The sequence below is a fragment of the Neomonachus schauinslandi genome, chromosome 7 (genome assembly GCF_002201575.2).
Source record: "Neomonachus schauinslandi chromosome 7, ASM220157v2, whole genome shotgun sequence".
Lineage (NCBI taxonomy): Eukaryota > Metazoa > Chordata > Mammalia > Carnivora > Phocidae > Neomonachus > Neomonachus schauinslandi.
In genome coordinates, this window is record NC_058409.1 from 31,268,244 (window position 1) to 31,284,890 (window position 16,647).

The 16,647-nt window shown below is 51.4% G+C and overlaps 3 protein-coding genes across 6 annotated transcripts; 1 reads left to right on the forward strand and 2 right to left on the reverse strand.

Moving 5' to 3' along the window:
• Positions 1-803: 803 nt before the first annotated feature.
• On the forward strand, positions 804-2,875 carry EIF4EBP3 (eukaryotic translation initiation factor 4E binding protein 3). Its single transcript, XM_021702020.1, has 3 exons — positions 804-1,035; positions 2,196-2,369; positions 2,529-2,875. Exons 1-3 carry the CDS (start codon positions 933-935, stop codon positions 2,555-2,557), a joined length of 306 nt encoding a protein of 101 aa, XP_021557695.1. The 5' UTR covers positions 804-932; the 3' UTR covers positions 2,558-2,875.
• Positions 2,876-3,820: 945 nt separating this feature from the next.
• On the reverse strand, positions 3,821-9,981 carry SRA1 (steroid receptor RNA activator 1). The gene is made up of 5 exons (XM_021702018.1): positions 9,898-9,981; positions 9,643-9,768; positions 4,814-5,019; positions 4,392-4,500; positions 3,821-4,238 (listed from the first exon to the last, which is right to left on the reverse strand). Exons 1-5 carry the CDS (start codon positions 9,920-9,922, stop codon positions 4,027-4,029), a joined length of 678 nt encoding a protein of 225 aa, XP_021557693.1. The 5' UTR covers positions 9,923-9,981; the 3' UTR covers positions 3,821-4,026.
• A 734-nt stretch (positions 9,982-10,715) lies between these two features.
• Positions 10,716-16,518, reverse strand: APBB3 (amyloid beta precursor protein binding family B member 3). Of its 4 annotated transcripts, none has more exons than XM_044916713.1 (13): positions 16,352-16,518; positions 15,752-15,915; positions 15,592-15,668; positions 14,982-15,042; positions 14,592-14,744; positions 14,342-14,469; positions 14,082-14,087; positions 13,787-13,901; positions 13,580-13,664; positions 13,249-13,332; positions 12,850-12,965; positions 12,524-12,715; positions 10,716-11,236 (listed from the first exon to the last, which is right to left on the reverse strand). In XM_044916713.1, the coding sequence occupies exons 1-13, from the start codon at positions 16,398-16,400 to the stop codon at positions 11,000-11,002; spliced, it is 1,467 nt and encodes a 488-aa protein (XP_044772648.1). In that variant the 5' UTR covers positions 16,401-16,518; the 3' UTR covers positions 10,716-10,999. The 4 variants fall into 4 exon arrangements, with proteins under 4 accessions (XP_044772648.1, XP_044772647.1, XP_021557692.1 ...); XM_044916712.1 differs by having other exon boundaries at positions 13,787-13,922; positions 16,352-16,492; XM_021702017.2 differs by lacking the exon at positions 14,082-14,087 and having other exon boundaries at positions 16,352-16,492.
• Between the last annotated feature and the right edge of the window lie 129 nt (positions 16,519-16,647).

A 16,647-nucleotide genomic window follows, 5' to 3' on the forward strand; every position in this document is an offset into this window, starting at 1 on the left:
AGGAAATCGGAAGACAACTTGATCAAATCAAGATTTCTAGTATATGTAGGTACTGGGCTTAATACTTTCTCTTCCACCACCCCTCTCCTGCCTCCTTTCATATCACAGTGCCTACATCAAAAAATGCCCTAAGGCCAGACTCTGATCTTCCTTTCCAGGGGGCTAAAGATCAAGCCCTCTTCACCACCTTCCTTAGTTTCCTGAGGTTAGTTAGCTGTGGCAGCAAGATCAAAGAGCAGGCCTCTCTTATCCCCCAACATCTATTCATTATTCGGTCCAGGTATCACTTCTTCCAAAAAGGCCACCCTCCCTCCCTGACCTTCCCCTTCCTGCTGTGCACCAGGCCATAGGGCCACTTTTTACCCTGTACTGTAATTGATTAATGGGAGGCAGTCCCCAGCTGTGCTGATTCCAGGCTTTGGAATCAGATACTCTCAGGTCTGAATCCCAGCTCCCCCTCCTACAAGATAAGACTTTGAGCCAGTGACTTAACCTCTCTGGGCTTTCCTTTCCTCACCTGTAAAATGTGGCTAATAATAGTACTTTACTGTCCACAACCGTTGAGAGAAATGGGTGAATTAACACATGGCAGTAATGTGTGCCATACCTCACGGAGCCCCGGCGCCCGGTTTAAACAGTAAATAGCTGAGCGGCAGCAGCGCTCAGAGTCAGGCTGGCCAGTGTTGAGCTAGGAGGAACTGGAGGCCTGTGCGGGGCGCGGGACTCCTTTCCCCTTTCGACTAGTCGGGCTTGCCCCCTCGCGAGTAAGGCGGGGCCGTCGGATTGAGTGACGGCTAGTGGCCCGCCCCGGGCGTGACGTCGTCCTGGTGTTGTTGCTGCGGCTGCACGTGGTCCACTGAGTCCGCTTCAGAGTTAGCTGCGCTCCGCGTCCTGGGCACCAGCCGCTTGCCTTCCTGCTCGTCCCGCTCGCTATGTCCACATCCACGAGCTGCCCGATTCCCGGGGGCAGGGACCGGCTGCCCGACTGCTACAGCACCACGCCGGGGGGCACGCTATACGCCACTACCCCGGGAGGTCAGCGGGCCGGGCTGGGGGTGCGCGGGCATTGGGCAGGCCAGCGCGTGCGTCCTGCCGCGGGGCGGGAGTGGGGAGGTGCAGGCCTTGGATTCTGTCCGCAGGCCCTTTTGCAGGTTGTAGCTTTTGCAGGGGGTGGGGGATGTTTGAAACTGAAGCCCAGTTCCCTGAAACCTCAAAGTAATGCACGACGGCTTAAAGCCTAGCTTCCGGGTGACTGAGCTGAAATCCTCGCTGTGGCCTGGTTCTGGATGCCTTGGTCACCGGCCCCTCCCGACTTTGCCGCCTGGGATTAGGAGCCGAAGCCCCAGCAGTGCGTGGCCTCAGCAGGAAGCACCAGGTCTTACAAAGCGGCTAGAGCAGGACTCAGGCAGTTGGAGCCAGGAGCTTTGGGTATCTGCGGCTGGCTGGCTGGCTGGCTGGCTGGCTGGCTGGCTGGCTGGCTGGCGGCTGTTTGGTTGGGCTGATTGCCTGGGATCTTGAGCTGCTGGGCTCCCGACCCTGGGTTTCCTGCCACGTGGAGCAGAGGGGAGGGGCAAGAACAGGGTAGGGCCCTTTGAGGACAGAACTGGGGCCAAGTTTCTGTAGGGTGGGGCTGAGCCTGATCGGACTTGGGAGGGGTCAGGATAAGAACAGTCTGTCCCTGTGTTTCGCGGGGAAAGCCCCTGTCCAGAGGAACACAATTTCTCCCTGCAGGGTATCAGGATCCAGGGGGCAGCGGGGGTGAAACTCCTCTTTACATCTGCTACTTGGCTTCCTGAGCTCACTGCCTGAAGGACTAACGTCTCCCACCCCCAACCAAAGTAGGGAAGTCCCAGAGCCAGCAGAGCCAGACGAGAACAGTCCGAAGTACCTGAGTTCTCCAAGTTTTGTGCTCCTAGAACTGAGACCTGAAGCTTCCCTAAACCAGAAGCCCCTGCCTGGAGCAGCTGGGATGCCCCCCCTTGCTTTATGGCACTTAGCCACATCTTGGTTGGACCTGGAAGTCTTTAAGAGCTCTGAAGGCTCGTCAGCTGAGGTCCCAGCTGGGCTGCAGAGCAGCAGCCCTTTAATACATGAGGAAGTGTGAGTCCCAGGTCCCTAACAGGCCTGTGTGTGACACTCCCTTACAGCTCTGTACCCAGGCTCCAGCCTCTTAACTGGTCCCTACCCCTTGACAGGCACCAGGATCATCTACGACCGAAAGTTCCTGCTGGAGTGCAAGAACTCACCCATTGCTCGGACGCCCCCCTGCTGCCTCCCTCAGATTCCCGGGGTCACAACTCCTCCAACAGCCCCACCCTCCAAGCTGGAGGAGCTGAAGGAGCAGAAGGAGACAGAGGAAGAGATACCCGGTAAGGAAAGCCAGGCCTAAAATTAAATGCTTTGAGTCCAAATGCCCCTGTGAAGTAGAGTGGGGGTTTAATGCTGAGAGGGTTTTCTGCACTGATGCTAAGCTTTCTGAGCTTGTGGCCCAGCCCAGCAACCAGTCCTCCTGCCTTCTCTTTCTCCAGATGACGCACAATTTGAAATGGACATCTAATCCAGTGCAGATGATCCTGTGTGGAATTAGAGGAATCCCTCATACCGCTGCTGCCATCACCTCTTCCTGGTGTATTCCAGACACCAGGTGGCCTCATATAATCTGGAAGGGAGTGACTTGTTGGTTTTGGGCCTCCCTTAGTTCTGAGGCAGCTAGACCAGGGATAGGAGTGGGCAACTTGCCAAGCCCTTAGCTCTACTTTCCCTTTGGTCTGTAGGTACTCCTCCCAACCCCCAGCCTTCCACCATCAGGGGCTGAGGCTGGGACTGAGGGGTGGAGTTATGTCACTGTCTGATCGCTTAGTAAAAATTCAAAGAATGCTTTGACTCGGGTGTTCTCAACACTGACCTTCCTCTCTCAGCCACACAGCCAAGGGCCCCAGCAGATCTGGTTAGGATCAGAGGTCCCAGGTCCCTTCCCAGCTGTCATTGGGCTGCAGTTAGAGCTTAAGCCAGGCTATGGGGGCAGGCTACAGGAGCCGCCAAACCATAAACAGCAGTAGCCTGACCCCTGCCATAGGGCCATTCCAGCCTTTCGAGGAAGCAGCCTTCCTGGAATTGGGCCTCTCCGGCAGTCCCTCCCTGTCTATTCCAAAGCAGGAAAAAAGAGGCACTGCCTTAGAGTTTAACTTTCTCCACTCTCTCCCCATGCCTTTTCTGCCTCCCACCTGTAAGTATCATCCCCTATTCCAACACTGAAAACCTATATTCTCCCCTCTCCGTTTGATTTGAATCTCTCTGGCCCCTTCCACCTGGCTCTCTTGTCCTCAGAGGGTTAGAAGAGACTTTAGGGCCAAAAATGAGGTAGCAGCTCTTTTGGTGAGTCAGACAGAGTCATGATCCTACCCCTAACCGACCCCCAGCCCCCCAAAAAGTCATGATCCCGTATCTCAGCAATCTAGTCTTTTTCTCCTTCAATTTACACCGCTATGTTCTAATCTCTATAGCACTGTGTATCTCAAAGGTGACAGTGCTAACAGGGCGGTCTCCTTTTCTTGAGGGAAAAATCTCCCCTGCTATTTAAACCTCTGTTCTTATGCTGAAACGAAATTATCCAAAAATAGAGCTACTCAGCCCAGCAAGGAATGTGTGTTTCTGTCTATTTGGGGGGAAAGTGGCAGGCAGTAATTGGTCATGCCTAGCAAAGCCATTCATGATGAAAGGAAGAAGAGAGGTTTGTAGGGTACACAGGGAGCAAGGCAGTCAAGGACACCACAAGCAACTAGTTTGGCACAAGAAAGGCTTCTCTCTCCTACCCAGGGCCCACTATTAAGATGTTTTTATTGAAATGATAGGTTATGGGTAACAGGTGACTTCCCTGTGGCCCAGGTGGCTGACACCTCTTCCCCCAGAGATGGGTAGATCAGGCAAAGGATCCCAAGGAGGCAGACAGTCTCCCAAATGGTAAGAGGGAGCCAGGTGAGAGAAGGCCAAGGCATAGGAAATGGTGTGAGTCGGGATCCCACGGGATTATGGAACCTCTTGGACGCCTGGTACCGTCTGGTTCTCCTCAGCTGTGGCTGTAGATTTCTCTTCACTGGACTGTTCCTCTGAAGACAGATTCTTCTTTTCTGCAATTAATCTTTTAACTCCCACCATCCACTGACTGACCTCAGTCACATGGTCAACCATGAGTGAGCGGTGGATGTCATCTGCTGCATCCCACTGGTGACTTGAAAGCTCTGAGGAAAGAGAGGAGGTAAACAAGCAGCTTGGGGCAAAAGACCTAGCTCTCAGTCCTCTGATCCCAGCCAGCCAGAATCTCGGCATCTCTTCCAGCTGAGCCATCCATGACAAGTTGAGGGAGCTAGGCTAGACAAAGGACCTACCCATACCTTGCACCAGCAGGGCCATCCTCTTCTTCACAGGCACTGACAGCTTCCCTCCAGCCCACTGTTCCCGCAGCAGACCCAGGCGGCGGCTGATGTCATCACATACTTGCTTCTGAGAGACAGAAGCCCCCTCCAAGTCAGTGCTGCTAGCCCAACAAGAGCAGGGAAAAGGCAACACCAAATAGGAAGTGGACCTGCTTTCTCTGGCCCAAAGAAACACTTAAGAGTTCTGGGTAGAGGCCCCACTGAGAATCTGACAAAACTTATGGATCTCCTCCCAAGAAAAATGCATATATGGCTAGCATTTTACAATTTCCAGAGTTTCTCAGATCCTCGGAAACTCATCCTGGAGTGCTACTTTACAAGTAAGAAAACGAAGGACCGCAGTCCTTTTAGCCCCCCACTGGTGTGCCAGGGCTTATTACCTTTGTGTGGCCACGGCAGTCCTCCAGTGCCTCTTCCAAAGGTTTGACCACATCTTCCAGAAGAGTTTCAGATTCGATGACTGGGAAATTGGTTGGCCCCACACTGGAGGCAGGATGACTTCCCGCAGGTGGGGGCCTGGAAGCCTTATTTGAAGGAGGTGGAGGCCCCACTGGGGGAGGCCCAGGAGAAGTCTGTGAGGTGGGGACTGAAAAGGTAAAGTGGGATCAAGCAAACATGGCTAAAACAGGTAAAAAGCTCAATTCTAACTTCATCCCTTCTAGAAGGCTACTCTCTGGGACAACTCGTTCACTCAAAAATGTATATTTATGAAGTCTCTACCATGTGCCAGACAATGTGCAAGGCACGAGAGACAGAGTAGTAAACCAGATGGATTAGGTTCCTGACCTCAGAGCAGAAATCCTAGGGAAAGAAAACACACACACACACACACACACAAGAAAATTACCAAATTATGTTGCATGCTACAAAGAAAACATGATGTAATAAAGAGGAATAGTAGGGGCGCCTGGGTGTGTGGCTCAGTTAAGCCTTGGACTCTTGATTTCGGCTTAAGTCATGATCTCATGGTTGTGAGATGGAGCCCCGAGTCAGGCTCCTCGCTCAGCATGGAGGCAGCTTGCTTGAGATTCTCTCTTCCTTTCCCTCTGTCCCTCCCCCCACTCATGCACACTCTAGCGCTGCTCTCTCTCAAAATAAATAAAATCTTTTCAAAAAGGGGGTATAGTACAAGGAACCACCCAGACTGAGTGTTCAAGGAAGGCCTTCTGAGGTGACTTCTAAGTTTATCCTTGCTTACCCACTACATGGCATTTGGCAGGTTACCCTTAACCCCTGAGCTTGGGTTCCTTTTTTATAAAATGGGGTTATCATGGTAGTAGCACTCACTTCACAGGATTGCAGTGATGATTAAGTAAGAATATAGGTGCAACTGCTAGATTACTGTGTAACAAAAAGTGTTCACAAAGTTAATAGCTAATGGATGAGGTAGCTGCAGCCACAAAGAATCATGTACTGGGCAGAGGTAAGGGCAGTGCCTAAGAGCCGGGTAAGTCCTGACTTGTTCAAGTTCCACAAACCAGCCCTGCATGGCTGGAAATTATTAACGCTGAAGAAAGCAGTATTAGCTCTCTCTGGAGAAGCATGCAGGAGTCCAGACCGTATAGGGCTTTGGAGGCGTTTGGTCTTGAGCCTAATATTAATGGTAAGCCACTGCAGGTTTATAAAAGCAGGGGATGATGTAACTAGACTTGTTTTTTAAGACATTCACTCGGTATGGTCTGTGAAAAATAGATGAGAATAGGTCAAGAATGGTGGCATGGACAACAGCTGGGAAGTTAATGGAGTAGTCCAGGAAGGAGAATCCTGGCATGGACTAGAGAGCAGATGAGCGGAAATGGAGTGGTCTGAGATTTATTTAGGAGGAGGGAGCAACAGGACTTTGTGGATTGGGAGAGAGGAGTCAAGGATGACTCTCGGTTTTTGCCTGTAGTAATGGGATGGTTGAAAGCACTATGGAAAAAAAGAGAAGAGAAAAGTCAATTGACTTCTAGGCATCAACACTGACATGGATGATTAATTTATCTTATAGGCTGGCCTCTCAGTTTCTTAAGCTCCTCATCTCCAGTGATGATTTTTCTTACCCTTCCTCAGCCTCTCACTCCTCTCTGCCTTGTTCTCAACAACACTGTGCCATCTCCAAAACCTGACCACCTCTCCTATCCTTCCAGCCCAATCAATCAGATTTCATGCATTAAAATCACTCCCTTATAAGGGCGCCTGGGTGGCTCAGTTGGTTAAGCGACTGCCTTCGGCTCAGGTCATGATCCTGGAGTCCTGGGATCGAGTCCCACATCGGGCTCCCGGCTCAGCGGGGAGCCTGCTTCTCCCTCTGACCCTCTCCCCTCTCATGCTGTTTCTCTCTCGCTCGCTCTCTAATGAATAAATAAATAAAATCTTTTTTAAAAAAAAATCACTCCCTTATAGACACTCTTACCTCACTTTATCCCCTCCCACTGTCCCACTTTCCTGGTAAACCCAACTTGCCCGCACTTGTTAGGAGGAAAAACAGAACCATGCTGTTGAGTTACACTTTAAATTCATGGGTACAGATATTAAAAGGTATCCAACACTATCTGGAGTTCCTATCCTTTGCCTCACTTTTCCATTCTTCAGAACTCTTCCCATATTTTCTCCCTGAATTTTTCTATCTTCTCCCCCTACTTTTCCTTTCCCTGCATTCTACATCCAACACTAACTCATATTTCACTGAGCAAAGGGAGGTCATTAAACAGGAACTTTCTCCTCTCAGCACCAGTTCTACTAATCTGCCTGTACCTGTGGCCACTTTCCTTCCTCTTGACAGATGAAAGTTTCCTGCTCCTATCAGAGGCCATCTTTCCAGCTATACTAATGCCAGCCTCTTGTCTTCTCTAGGTTTCTCTCCTGCAGTTATCCTGTTTTCCTGCCCCACCAGTTCTCCCACTAGAGAATCACCCCATCAGCACACAAACATGCTCTAGTGTTTACCATCTCAAAAACAAAAATCCTCCCTTATCTCACATTCCATCCTTAGGCACAGCCTCATTTCTCTCTGTCTCACAGCAGAATTTCTTGAATGAGCTATAGTCTATAGTTAGTTTCTCTACTTCTTTTTACATTCTCTCAGCCCATCCAGCTGGGTTTCCACTCTCATCACAAACTGCTTCTGTGGTAACCAGTGTCTTAATTTAGTTTGACAAATCCCATGGTCCCTTTTCTCGATCTGTCCTGACCTCTCAGCATCATCCATCATGGCTGAGTCAAAATTTTACTCTGACTAAATTTTACTTTTCTTCTTGCTACTTTAGCTATTTCTCAAGCCCCTTTAGTAATTCCTTTTCTACTCAACCTTGAAATGCTAGAGAGCCTTGGGGCTCCATCTTGGACCCTCTTTAGGCCTCTATCCACACATTCTTTTTAAGTAACCTCATTCGAGCCCACACCAAACACCATCCATACCATCATGACTCATTTCTGTAATTCTGGCCTAGACCTCTCCCTATAGTAGCAGCCCAAATTTAACACGTCCAAGATGAAGCTTGCTTTTCCCCTCCCCCCAAACCTTTATTGCCCCCCATCCCCTGGTTTCCCATATCTATGAACAATATCAGCCAGTACCTCAAGCGAAAAGTTTAAGTTATATTGATTCTTCTTTCTCTCACCTAAATCTATTCCTACTGACTTCCTCAGTAACATATGCCATATCTATCCAATTCCTGCTACCGCTATACTCTCACTCTTGTCCAAATCGTTAGATCTTGCCCATGTTACCAAAATAGCCTCTTAATTTGCCTTTCCACATCTTCGCTAAAATCTGTTTTCCATACAGCAGGCACAGTGATCTTTTTTAAGATGTACATCAGTCACTGTTTCTCAAGCTGGGGAGATTTTGCCCCCAGGGGCAAATGTCTGGAGGTGCTTTTGGCTGTCACAACTGAGTGAATGCTACTGGCCTCCAGTCGGTAGAAACCAGGAATGCTACAAACATCCTACAAAGTACAGGACAGTCCCTCACAACAAAGAATTATCTGGCCCAAAATGTCAGTCGTGCCAAGGTTAAGAGACCCTGGTTTGTGGGGCACTTGGGTGGCTCAGTCATTTAAGCATCGAATCTTGATTTTGGTTCATGTCATGATCTCAGGGTCGTGAGACTGAGCCCCGCATCAGCCTCTCCCTGCTTGGGACTCTCTCGCTCCCTCTGCCCCTCCCCCACTCACCCTTTCTTTTAAAAAAATAATAATTTAAAAACCCTGGTTTGTGTCATTTCTCTGCAGTGCTGAGTGTGGATAACATAGGGGTGTTGAAAGAGCTAAATCTGAGCCCCTTTTGGGGGGGCCATAGCTCCAGCTGTTTGCACAGGACATGCTCAGAAGTAAAGGTGTCCCTCCCTCTACTTTAAACTTCTCAGTGGCTTCCAATTTTACCCAGACAAAAATACAAACTCCTTATCCTGGTTTATAAAACCCACTATGATCTAGCCCCTGCCTACTTCTCAGATTTTAATTTCTCTACCTAAGCCACTATGCTCTAGCCATTAGGTATTCTCTCAGTCTCTGAATTTGCCAAACTTGTTCTCAGGGCCTTTGCACTGTTTCCAGCATGTGGAATGCTCTCACACCTGATCTTTGCTTGGCTAGATCTTAACCATTCAGCTTAAACTTAGCTCCTCAGCCACCTAACTTAGTTACAAAGTCACTCTTGCATTTTGTTTCTTCTGCAGAGCCCTTACCACTACTTAATTTGCCTATCTCCAAAGCTAAAGTGTAGCCTAGCTTTGGAGATAGACAAGAAAACAGAAACCTTTTTTGTCTTGTTCACTGCTGTCTAGCTTGTCCTCAAGCAGTGTCTGGCTCAGAGATGCTCAGTAGATAACACTGGATGAATGAATGAATGAACACATTAAGTCTGGATGCTTATCATAGAACCAAGTGAAGATGTAGCACAAGACAAATGAATATATCCCTATGGTATTCAAGTTGGAAATAAAATGTGGAAACAATTTGAGAATAAAAACTGTATTAAAAAAAAACAACAACATAGGTCTGGATGAGCTCACCTACAGTGAAAGCAAAGAGAGATTCTATTGAAACTTACCATTTATTGACATAAATGTCAGTAGAGAAGGAGCCCCGAAAAGGGCCTGCCCTGTGCCCCTTTATGGAGCTCAACCTCTCAGACCTCAGAGGGGCACAAAAAGGGCCCTCGGGCCAAGAGTTTATCCCTGGCACCACCCTCTCGGCCGGTCTCCGCGCACAGGGCCCCCACGCACCTCTGGGGGAGCCATCCTGGGGAGCGGCGACCCTCTTGGTGAGCGGCGTGCGCTTGGGTCCCCCAGCCAGTGCCTGCAGCCCGTAAGAGAACTGCGGCGGGTCGTTCCAGCCACGCTCCTTGTTGCCTGCGGAAGTGAGGGGACATGTGAAGCGAGCCCCGGAGAGACGACGGCTCCACCCCTCCCCGTGCAGTAGCTGCCTTCAGCTTGGGTAGGGGGACGACCCAGCCCCCCTAGGCCGCCGGCCGCGCTCACCCGGCTTCACGTACAGCTCCGCCATCTCCACTTCCGCAAGGCAGGCAGCACAGCGCGTCACTTCCGGGGCGGCCGTACACCCGAGCGGGTCGGGGCCGCCCCCAGGCCGGCCGGTTGCCAGGAGCCCTCTACGTTGAAGGGCCGTTCAGAAATGCCGGGAGCCACTGTGGGAACGCTGCCCCAGCTCCCTAAGGTACTCGAAATCTCCAGCTAATAAAACATCGGGGCCCTGATCACAAGGCACTAAAGGGGCCTGTTTTCCAAGAGGCGGCGCTCTAGGAGCCCTAATCCCCTGTAGGTTCAAACTCTTGTCACAGTTGCTCTCAGGATTAAGTTTTAACCACCAGAAACTCCTGCCTCACAAATGTCCGTGTGTGATCTAACCAGCTGGAATTCTAGAACCTCACCTCTGTCTACTGCCCTGCACATTTATACTCCCTAGGCTCAGTAACTAGTATTCACTTTCCTTCAGTACTTAGGTCAGGTTAAGTATCTTACTGGAGCCTCCACAACCCTGAGATTTCCTAGTTGTACTATGTATTATCTACCTTATTTAATGCTTGTTCATCTCCCCTTCTGAAGGTGGAACCATATTTTATGTCCCCACTGTCTAGCACAGACCTTAGAAAATACATTTGTTGAAAGAATGAAGTCAGATTTCTGCCACACCCATGTCCTCATGTGACTACAGGCAGCCAACACCAAGCAGAGACACAGACACTCACCTCACGCAGGTGTTAACCCCCAACCCTGTCCCAGGCCCAATATACTCACACCCAGTGAGGTCACTGAGGGATTTTTATTTGTACTGATTTTGCTATAAAGTGTTGCTGAGGTAGAGCCAACTGTCCAGGGCTGGACAGGGGCAAGGAACACAGGGACCCAGGGAAAGGGCAGCCAGGGGCCTGGGTTGTGGTGCAGGGCCTCTCAGTCATCCCTATAAATATTTAATAAACCGGGCAATAAACAGAGGGTAGGCAAGAGCCGGAGGGGCAGGCAGAGAAGGCTTCAAGGAGTGAGAGGCTACAGGCCCCTGGAGAATGAAGGGGTATAGAGTTGGGCATGGACCCAGAGCCTCCTTACCCAGTCCTCCTGGATTAATTTAGGGCATATGGAGCAGAGAGGGTTTCAGACGGAAGGCATCAAGAAAAGAGAAGACACCCCGCTTTCGAGGGGCTGCCCCTGCACCCCCAACCCCTCCTTTGAGCAGGGGGAGCGGGAGGGGACCTCCGGGGGAGTCCACGGAGCTGGTCCGCTTGAGCCGCAGGCGAGCACGGGCCTGGGCACCCCAGGCCTTGCCTCGAGCTGCAGAGGCCACAAGACACTTCTGGTACTGAACCTAGGGAAAAGGGGAATGTGAGGATCCAGCTCCTTTCTGCCCCTGGACTCCCTGAAAGCTTCTGCAGAAGAGGCAACTGGCCATGGCTTCAGTCTGCTATGAATGAGGCTGGTAGTCGGCCCCATCTGGAGCCCCTACAGCATTCCCAGGGAGCTCAATAACAGAAACAGAAAATTTGACATTTACTGAGCATTTAAGGAGGGCTGGACACTGTGCTAAGTGCTTCGCATAATTTAACTTAATTCAAAGTTACTTATCAGGTGTTACTACCATTTTGCAAATGAGGAAATTTTGGTTCAGAGAGAATATATGTAACTTGCCCAAGGTCACCTAGGCAAAAAATGATAGAACTGGAGTTCAGACTTACCCATAATGTATCCTAAGTGATCTTCCTGACCCACAAACTTAAATTCACTGCTCAAAACCTTTCAATGGCTCAAAGTGACTTGGGACAAAATAAACTCATGACCACAATCTCTAAGTTCTTCCATGACCTGATGTTTTTTCTGCCCCCATCTCTCACTTCATCCACCCCTCCAGATACACTAGATTCTTTTAGATACCCTAATCCACCAATATTGCTCTCATCTTCACAGCTGGGCGTCCTTGTATTTGGCACACCTTCTGTCCCATTCCCCTTTACCAAACTTCTTCCTTGAACCTTCAATTCTCAGCTTCCTATCACCTCTTTCAGGTGGCCTTCTGGAATGGGCCATCTCCTTCATCATCCTGTGGTGTACAGCTCCCTTCTGGTCTGTCTCTGATCTAACCTGAGTGTTGTGTGAGGGCAAAGTCTGTGCCTTCTCTACCAGTGAATTCCCAGGATCCAGTATGGTGCCCGGGACCCTGTAGGCACTCATGTTTGTTAAGGAAAGAGTAAGCTGAATTCATAGAGTGCAAGCATCCCACATTCCAATGTGCACAGATGCCAGGAAATAACCTAAACGAGAGAAACAGGAGAAATAGTGCCCACCCTACCGCGAGCAGCCCCTACACAATTCAGCTGAATGTTGAAATTTATATGTGTGGACCCAGTATCAGAGGTTCTGATATTTTAAGAGAAACAGGAATAGCAATTAATAACATGAAATATTCTGGCTTTAAATATTAGCAACTAACTTGAACTTATTAAAAACAGCATGAGGGCCAAATAAAAGAGTAGTTTACTATAGTCAGCCCTGGGATTACTGGTTTGTGATTTCTGGAGGGTGCCAATCCTGAGCCCCAGTCACCAGTACAGAGCAGCTGCAGGGCAACCCCACCCACCAATTCCCACCCGTAACTCACCATGCAAGCAGCCTGCACAGCTTCAGAGAGTCCCCCTGCATGGGGCTGGCACCAGAAGGCTGCACACTGGAAGCTCTGATGGCCCAGGTCAGCAATGAGGCCAAAGGTGTGAGGGTCACGGCCAACACCAATAAAGGTCACAAGGCGCACAGGGCACTGCCATAGTGGTTCCTCCTCTGCACCAGCTTCTGCCTGCCCACACCAGGCCTGGTCACTAGAGGACTGGGCACTGGCTGGACCCAGTGAGCTCTTCCAATAGCAAGCAATGAGCCCCTGAGCATCCCTCCCACCCCTCCACAGCCCCCACCTTCACCTTCTTCTGGTACCTGAATGGGATGTGCAGTCATTAGAGAGTCAGACACACTGAGCATGGCAGGGACCCAGGTATCCTGGTCCCCCCGGGTGGTGAGGGTACCAATGGCCTCATTCAGCACGTCCATGCCTGGGGGGACATGCCCACCATAGTGTCGCCCAGATGTAAAGAAAAAAGGGATCTGCGGGGAGTGTCTAGGCCCCTCTCACGGACTTGGGATTCAGAGAGATGGCAATAGAAGGGCTGGGACTGGGCTTAGAATCCTGAGTTGGGAAGGATGGCACACTGTAGGCCGGACAGGGCCATGGGAGCACTCTGAGAAATGGTGGTAGATCCTACCATACCCACCTTCCCTGACCTCATGTAGCCCACCTCCTCAGCTAGCTCAGTCCTCACCCAGCTCAGTCCTCACCCATGGCTTTGTTGACTGGCAAGGTCCCCATGTACAGTGCCTCGTACTTCTGGGCAGCCTGGCTCACTGCATCCAGCAGCTCCACTGAAATGTACATGCAGCAAGTTGGCCTGAGCACTCTCTCAATGACCCCCTTACCCACCCTTCTGAGAACTGGAGCTAGTAAAAGGAAGGCCATGGATGCTCCTCCAATTCAGAGTTTGGGATCCCTGGAACCAGCACACATCAGAAGTCCCACATCTCCAGGGAAGTACTAAACAACCATGACTAAACAGCCCAAACTTTCACTAAAGTAGCCTCTTACTGCAATGCAAGACCTCCCTCCCCATACCTTGCCGTGGCAGGTCTTCAGGGGAGATAGGGTCTAGGGAGGAGCAAGGGGAATCACCACTGACACCTACTCGCTCTGACAAGATCTGAAACACAGTGCAACCAGCATGAGATAAAGGGAGAGGGTCAATACGTCCCTGACCCAACCACCTTGGAAGCTTCAGACCAGCTCCATACCCACAATTCCTGCCCCATTCTTGGCCCTTACCTGGGCACAGAGCCCATGTAGGACACTGGCGATGGCCTTGGCAGGGACATCACAGCGAAACACATGGCACTTGAGCATACAGCTGTCTTTGTCACCCGCCACAAAAGCGAAGTCCCTAGCAGGGTGAGAGATGGGGCTGGGGCAGGGGCAGGGGTGGAGACTGGGGTAGGGTAGAGGCTGGGTAGGAACAGGGACCTGTAGTGCCTGCAGGAGACTGGAGAGTCAGGCAAAGGACATGGTGGGGATAGAATAGGGAGGTCAGGGCTGGGGCTCAAGGCACCGGGCTGTCGCTCACCTGTCACTGTTCCGGAAGCATGTGGGAGCACAGGAGAGAATCAGCCCAGCCTCTCAGGCTCTCCCCCATCCGTCCCTGCTGAGCTGGGCCCACCCTCCCCAACCACAGCTGGACCAGGCAGGGGAGGCAGAGCTTGGGTCCATGTCAGAGAATCTGTGTCCAGGGGTTCAAGTACAGAGGATCAGCATCAGTGGGGATCACAGCCTGCAGGAGGGAGGGAGGAGCAACTCTCACTTGAAGGGGGATGTAGGGGTCCTCACCGGCCCTTGGAGCTGCCCACACCCCACACACGGATGTGCACCAGAGGCTGGCAGTGGATCAGACTGTGGTCCAGAGGATTCACCAGGCTCATGGCATCCTTCTTTAGGATCATCAGCATGTTCTGGCCCTGCCAAGGAAAGGTCAGTCCAGAGCTCAGATGAAGGTGGTTGCCACGGAGAACAGGCAATTCAGCAACAACTGTCTCTGCTGGGCCCTGGGCTGAATCCCTTGAAGGGCCAGCCAGCTCACCTCACCCCAGGCACCATCTGGGGGCTGGCTGCGGCTACGGCTGCGAGTCTGGGCCAGTTGCTGGATGCAGTTATTGACTGCAATACTGCTCTTCCCTGGTACCAGATCCTCTTCGGGTACCTCTACCCAACCCAGGGAGCGGACTGCAAAGCACTGACGGGTTAGGGGAAAGGACAGGAGGGCTCTGAGTAAGTGGAGGTGGACATGGAAGTGGAACAGGAGGCAGAGTAGGATGGGAGATGTTGCAGGTTCCACACACATAAACCTTCTGGTACCCACTCCCTTCACACTTCATCACGTCTTCCCAGCCCACTCCCACCCCTGACCTTTCCCTTGGAACAATCCACCACCCCCACACCATTCCTTGGGCCCTCAGGCCCAAGACACTACCTTAGCCCCTGGCTCCACACTCTGGATGTAGGACTCCTCACCATACCAGGACAGAGAGTTCCTGGAAGAGAGCCAGAGCTCGTTAAGGTGACCACACTTCCTACAGAAGGGACAGTAGGGAAGCCCTGACTGCTTGATGGGCATGAGATGTGGGATAAGACCCAGAACATAGTGCCCCAAATATAAAACCAGAGTGGGAGAGGGCCCAGGACATATTAAATGAATATAACACAGAGTGAGGTTTAAAATTCAAACAAAAATTCAGGACACAGGACATAGAATAAAAGTTGCAAACATGGAACAGGATCCAAAACTTGGACCAAAACCCCAAATTGAGACAAGACTCTCTAGAACACAGGACAGGAATCCCCACAGAAAAGAGCTTAGTACAGTGGCCAAGATCTAGAATGTGGTTTATCAGTACCCAGAATAGGAAAGAACATGTAGAAAAACACAGATCATGGAACAAGGGACAAACTTCAAAATACTAAGTCTCAAGAAATGGGACAGAGCCAAGAACCTGGGCTTGAAAGCAAAATGTGAGTCCAGCTGCATCTCTGAATGTCATGGAACCCCAAGTCTTTCATTCTGCCTGGCCTATCCCCGTTACCTGTGGTCCAGTGAGCTCTCCAGGCTAGAGAAGGATCTCCCCTTGGGGGGCCGAAGTCCCCAAATCCCCTCCATCCTCTGTAGAGAGGGAACTAGGTCAGTGTGGCAGCAGGCCTAGATCCACACACAGGCTCAGACCCCCCTCCTCACACTCCACCTACCGTGCCTGGATCCTCTGCATCGCCTGTCTCCCAGGTTGGGCGCTGCCACTGGGTGCTGCCACTGGGTACATGCCAATAGTAAGTACCTGCAGCATCTCGTATCTTCCTCCAGCCAGGGGGCAGTCCTGGCTCCCCCTCAAGACTCTGGTCCCCCCACAAGTCATCTACAGGAACATGGGATGGGGAGAGGAATCACGGGATTGGAGAGGGAAGGCATATTGGTGTGTTCAGAATAACCCTGTCAGAACCAACCTCCAGGGGCGCCTGGGTGGCTCAGTCCTTTAAGCAGCTACCTTGGGCTCAGGTCATGATCTCAGGGTCCTGGGATCAGCCCCACATGGGGCTGGCTCCCTGCTCAGCAGGGAGCCTGCTTCTCCCTTTTCCCGCTTGTGCTCTCTCTCTAATTAATAAATTAAAGAAAAAAAAAAAAGAACACTCCAACCCAAAGGGACAATCCTTAGGATGGAGGTCCAGGAGGTCCTCTACAGCGCAAAGATCCAGGGTTCACTTGTCCCCTGGTCCTCACCCTGAGACATACCCCGTCGACTCCCTCGTTCCCCCTCAGCTCCCCATCCTCCCATCGGGCCCCTCCGTGCACACCATCGCAGTTGACCAGAATGATGGCCAGCATGTAATCCTTGCCCAGCATAGCCCCGACCGCGTCCCCGCCGGCCTTCGCCGGCCCGCAATCTCAGCCCAGCTCGACCTCCGGAGCGGCTGCCCTCACAAACCCAGCCTCTCTGCTCTGGCCAGGCCAACGGGCGCTGCACAAATACAAGGTGGGGTAAGAGCCGAGTCCCAGGGGCGGGAAAGGACGAGCCTGAGCAGCGCCGCCCGCCGAGGGGTGGCGCGTGTAAACAGGCCTCTAGATCCCCAAGTGGGTGCACGTTTCCGTG

Excerpts from the sequence above, each read along its gene's own strand:
- EIF4EBP3 (XM_021702020.1), top strand. The coding sequence starts at position 933 with ATGTCCACATCCACGAGCTGCCCGATTCCCGGGGGCAGGGACCGGCTG. Across the intron at positions 1,036-2,195 it reads ATACGCCACTACCCCGGGAG|GCACCAGGATCATCTACGAC; the intron begins GTCAGCGGGCCG and ends ACCCCTTGACAG. Across the intron at positions 2,370-2,528 it reads GACAGAGGAAGAGATACCCG|ATGACGCACAATTTGAAATG; the intron begins GTAAGGAAAGCC and ends CTCTTTCTCCAG.
- APBB3 (XM_044916712.1), bottom strand. The coding sequence starts at position 16,400 with ATGCTGGGCAAGGATTACATGCTGGCCATCATTCTGGTCAACTGCGAT. Across the intron at positions 14,745-14,981 it reads GTGTGGAGCCAGGGGCTAAG|TGCTTTGCAGTCCGCTCCCT; the intron begins GTAGTGTCTTGG and ends CTAACCCGTCAG. Across the intron at positions 14,470-14,591 it reads CAGATGGTGCCTGGGGTGAG|GGCCAGAACATGCTGATGAT; the intron begins GTGAGCTGGCTG and ends TTTCCTTGGCAG.
- SRA1 (XM_021702018.1), bottom strand. The coding sequence starts at position 9,922 with ATGGCGGAGCTGTACGTGAAGCCGG. Across the intron at positions 5,020-9,642 it reads CCAGGATGGCTCCCCCAGAG|TCCCCACCTCACAGACTTCT; the intron begins GTGCGTGGGGGC and ends TTACCTTTTCAG. Across the intron at positions 4,239-4,391 it reads GATGGCCCTGCTGGTGCAAG|AGCTTTCAAGTCACCAGTGG; the intron begins GTATGGGTAGGT and ends CTCTTTCCTCAG.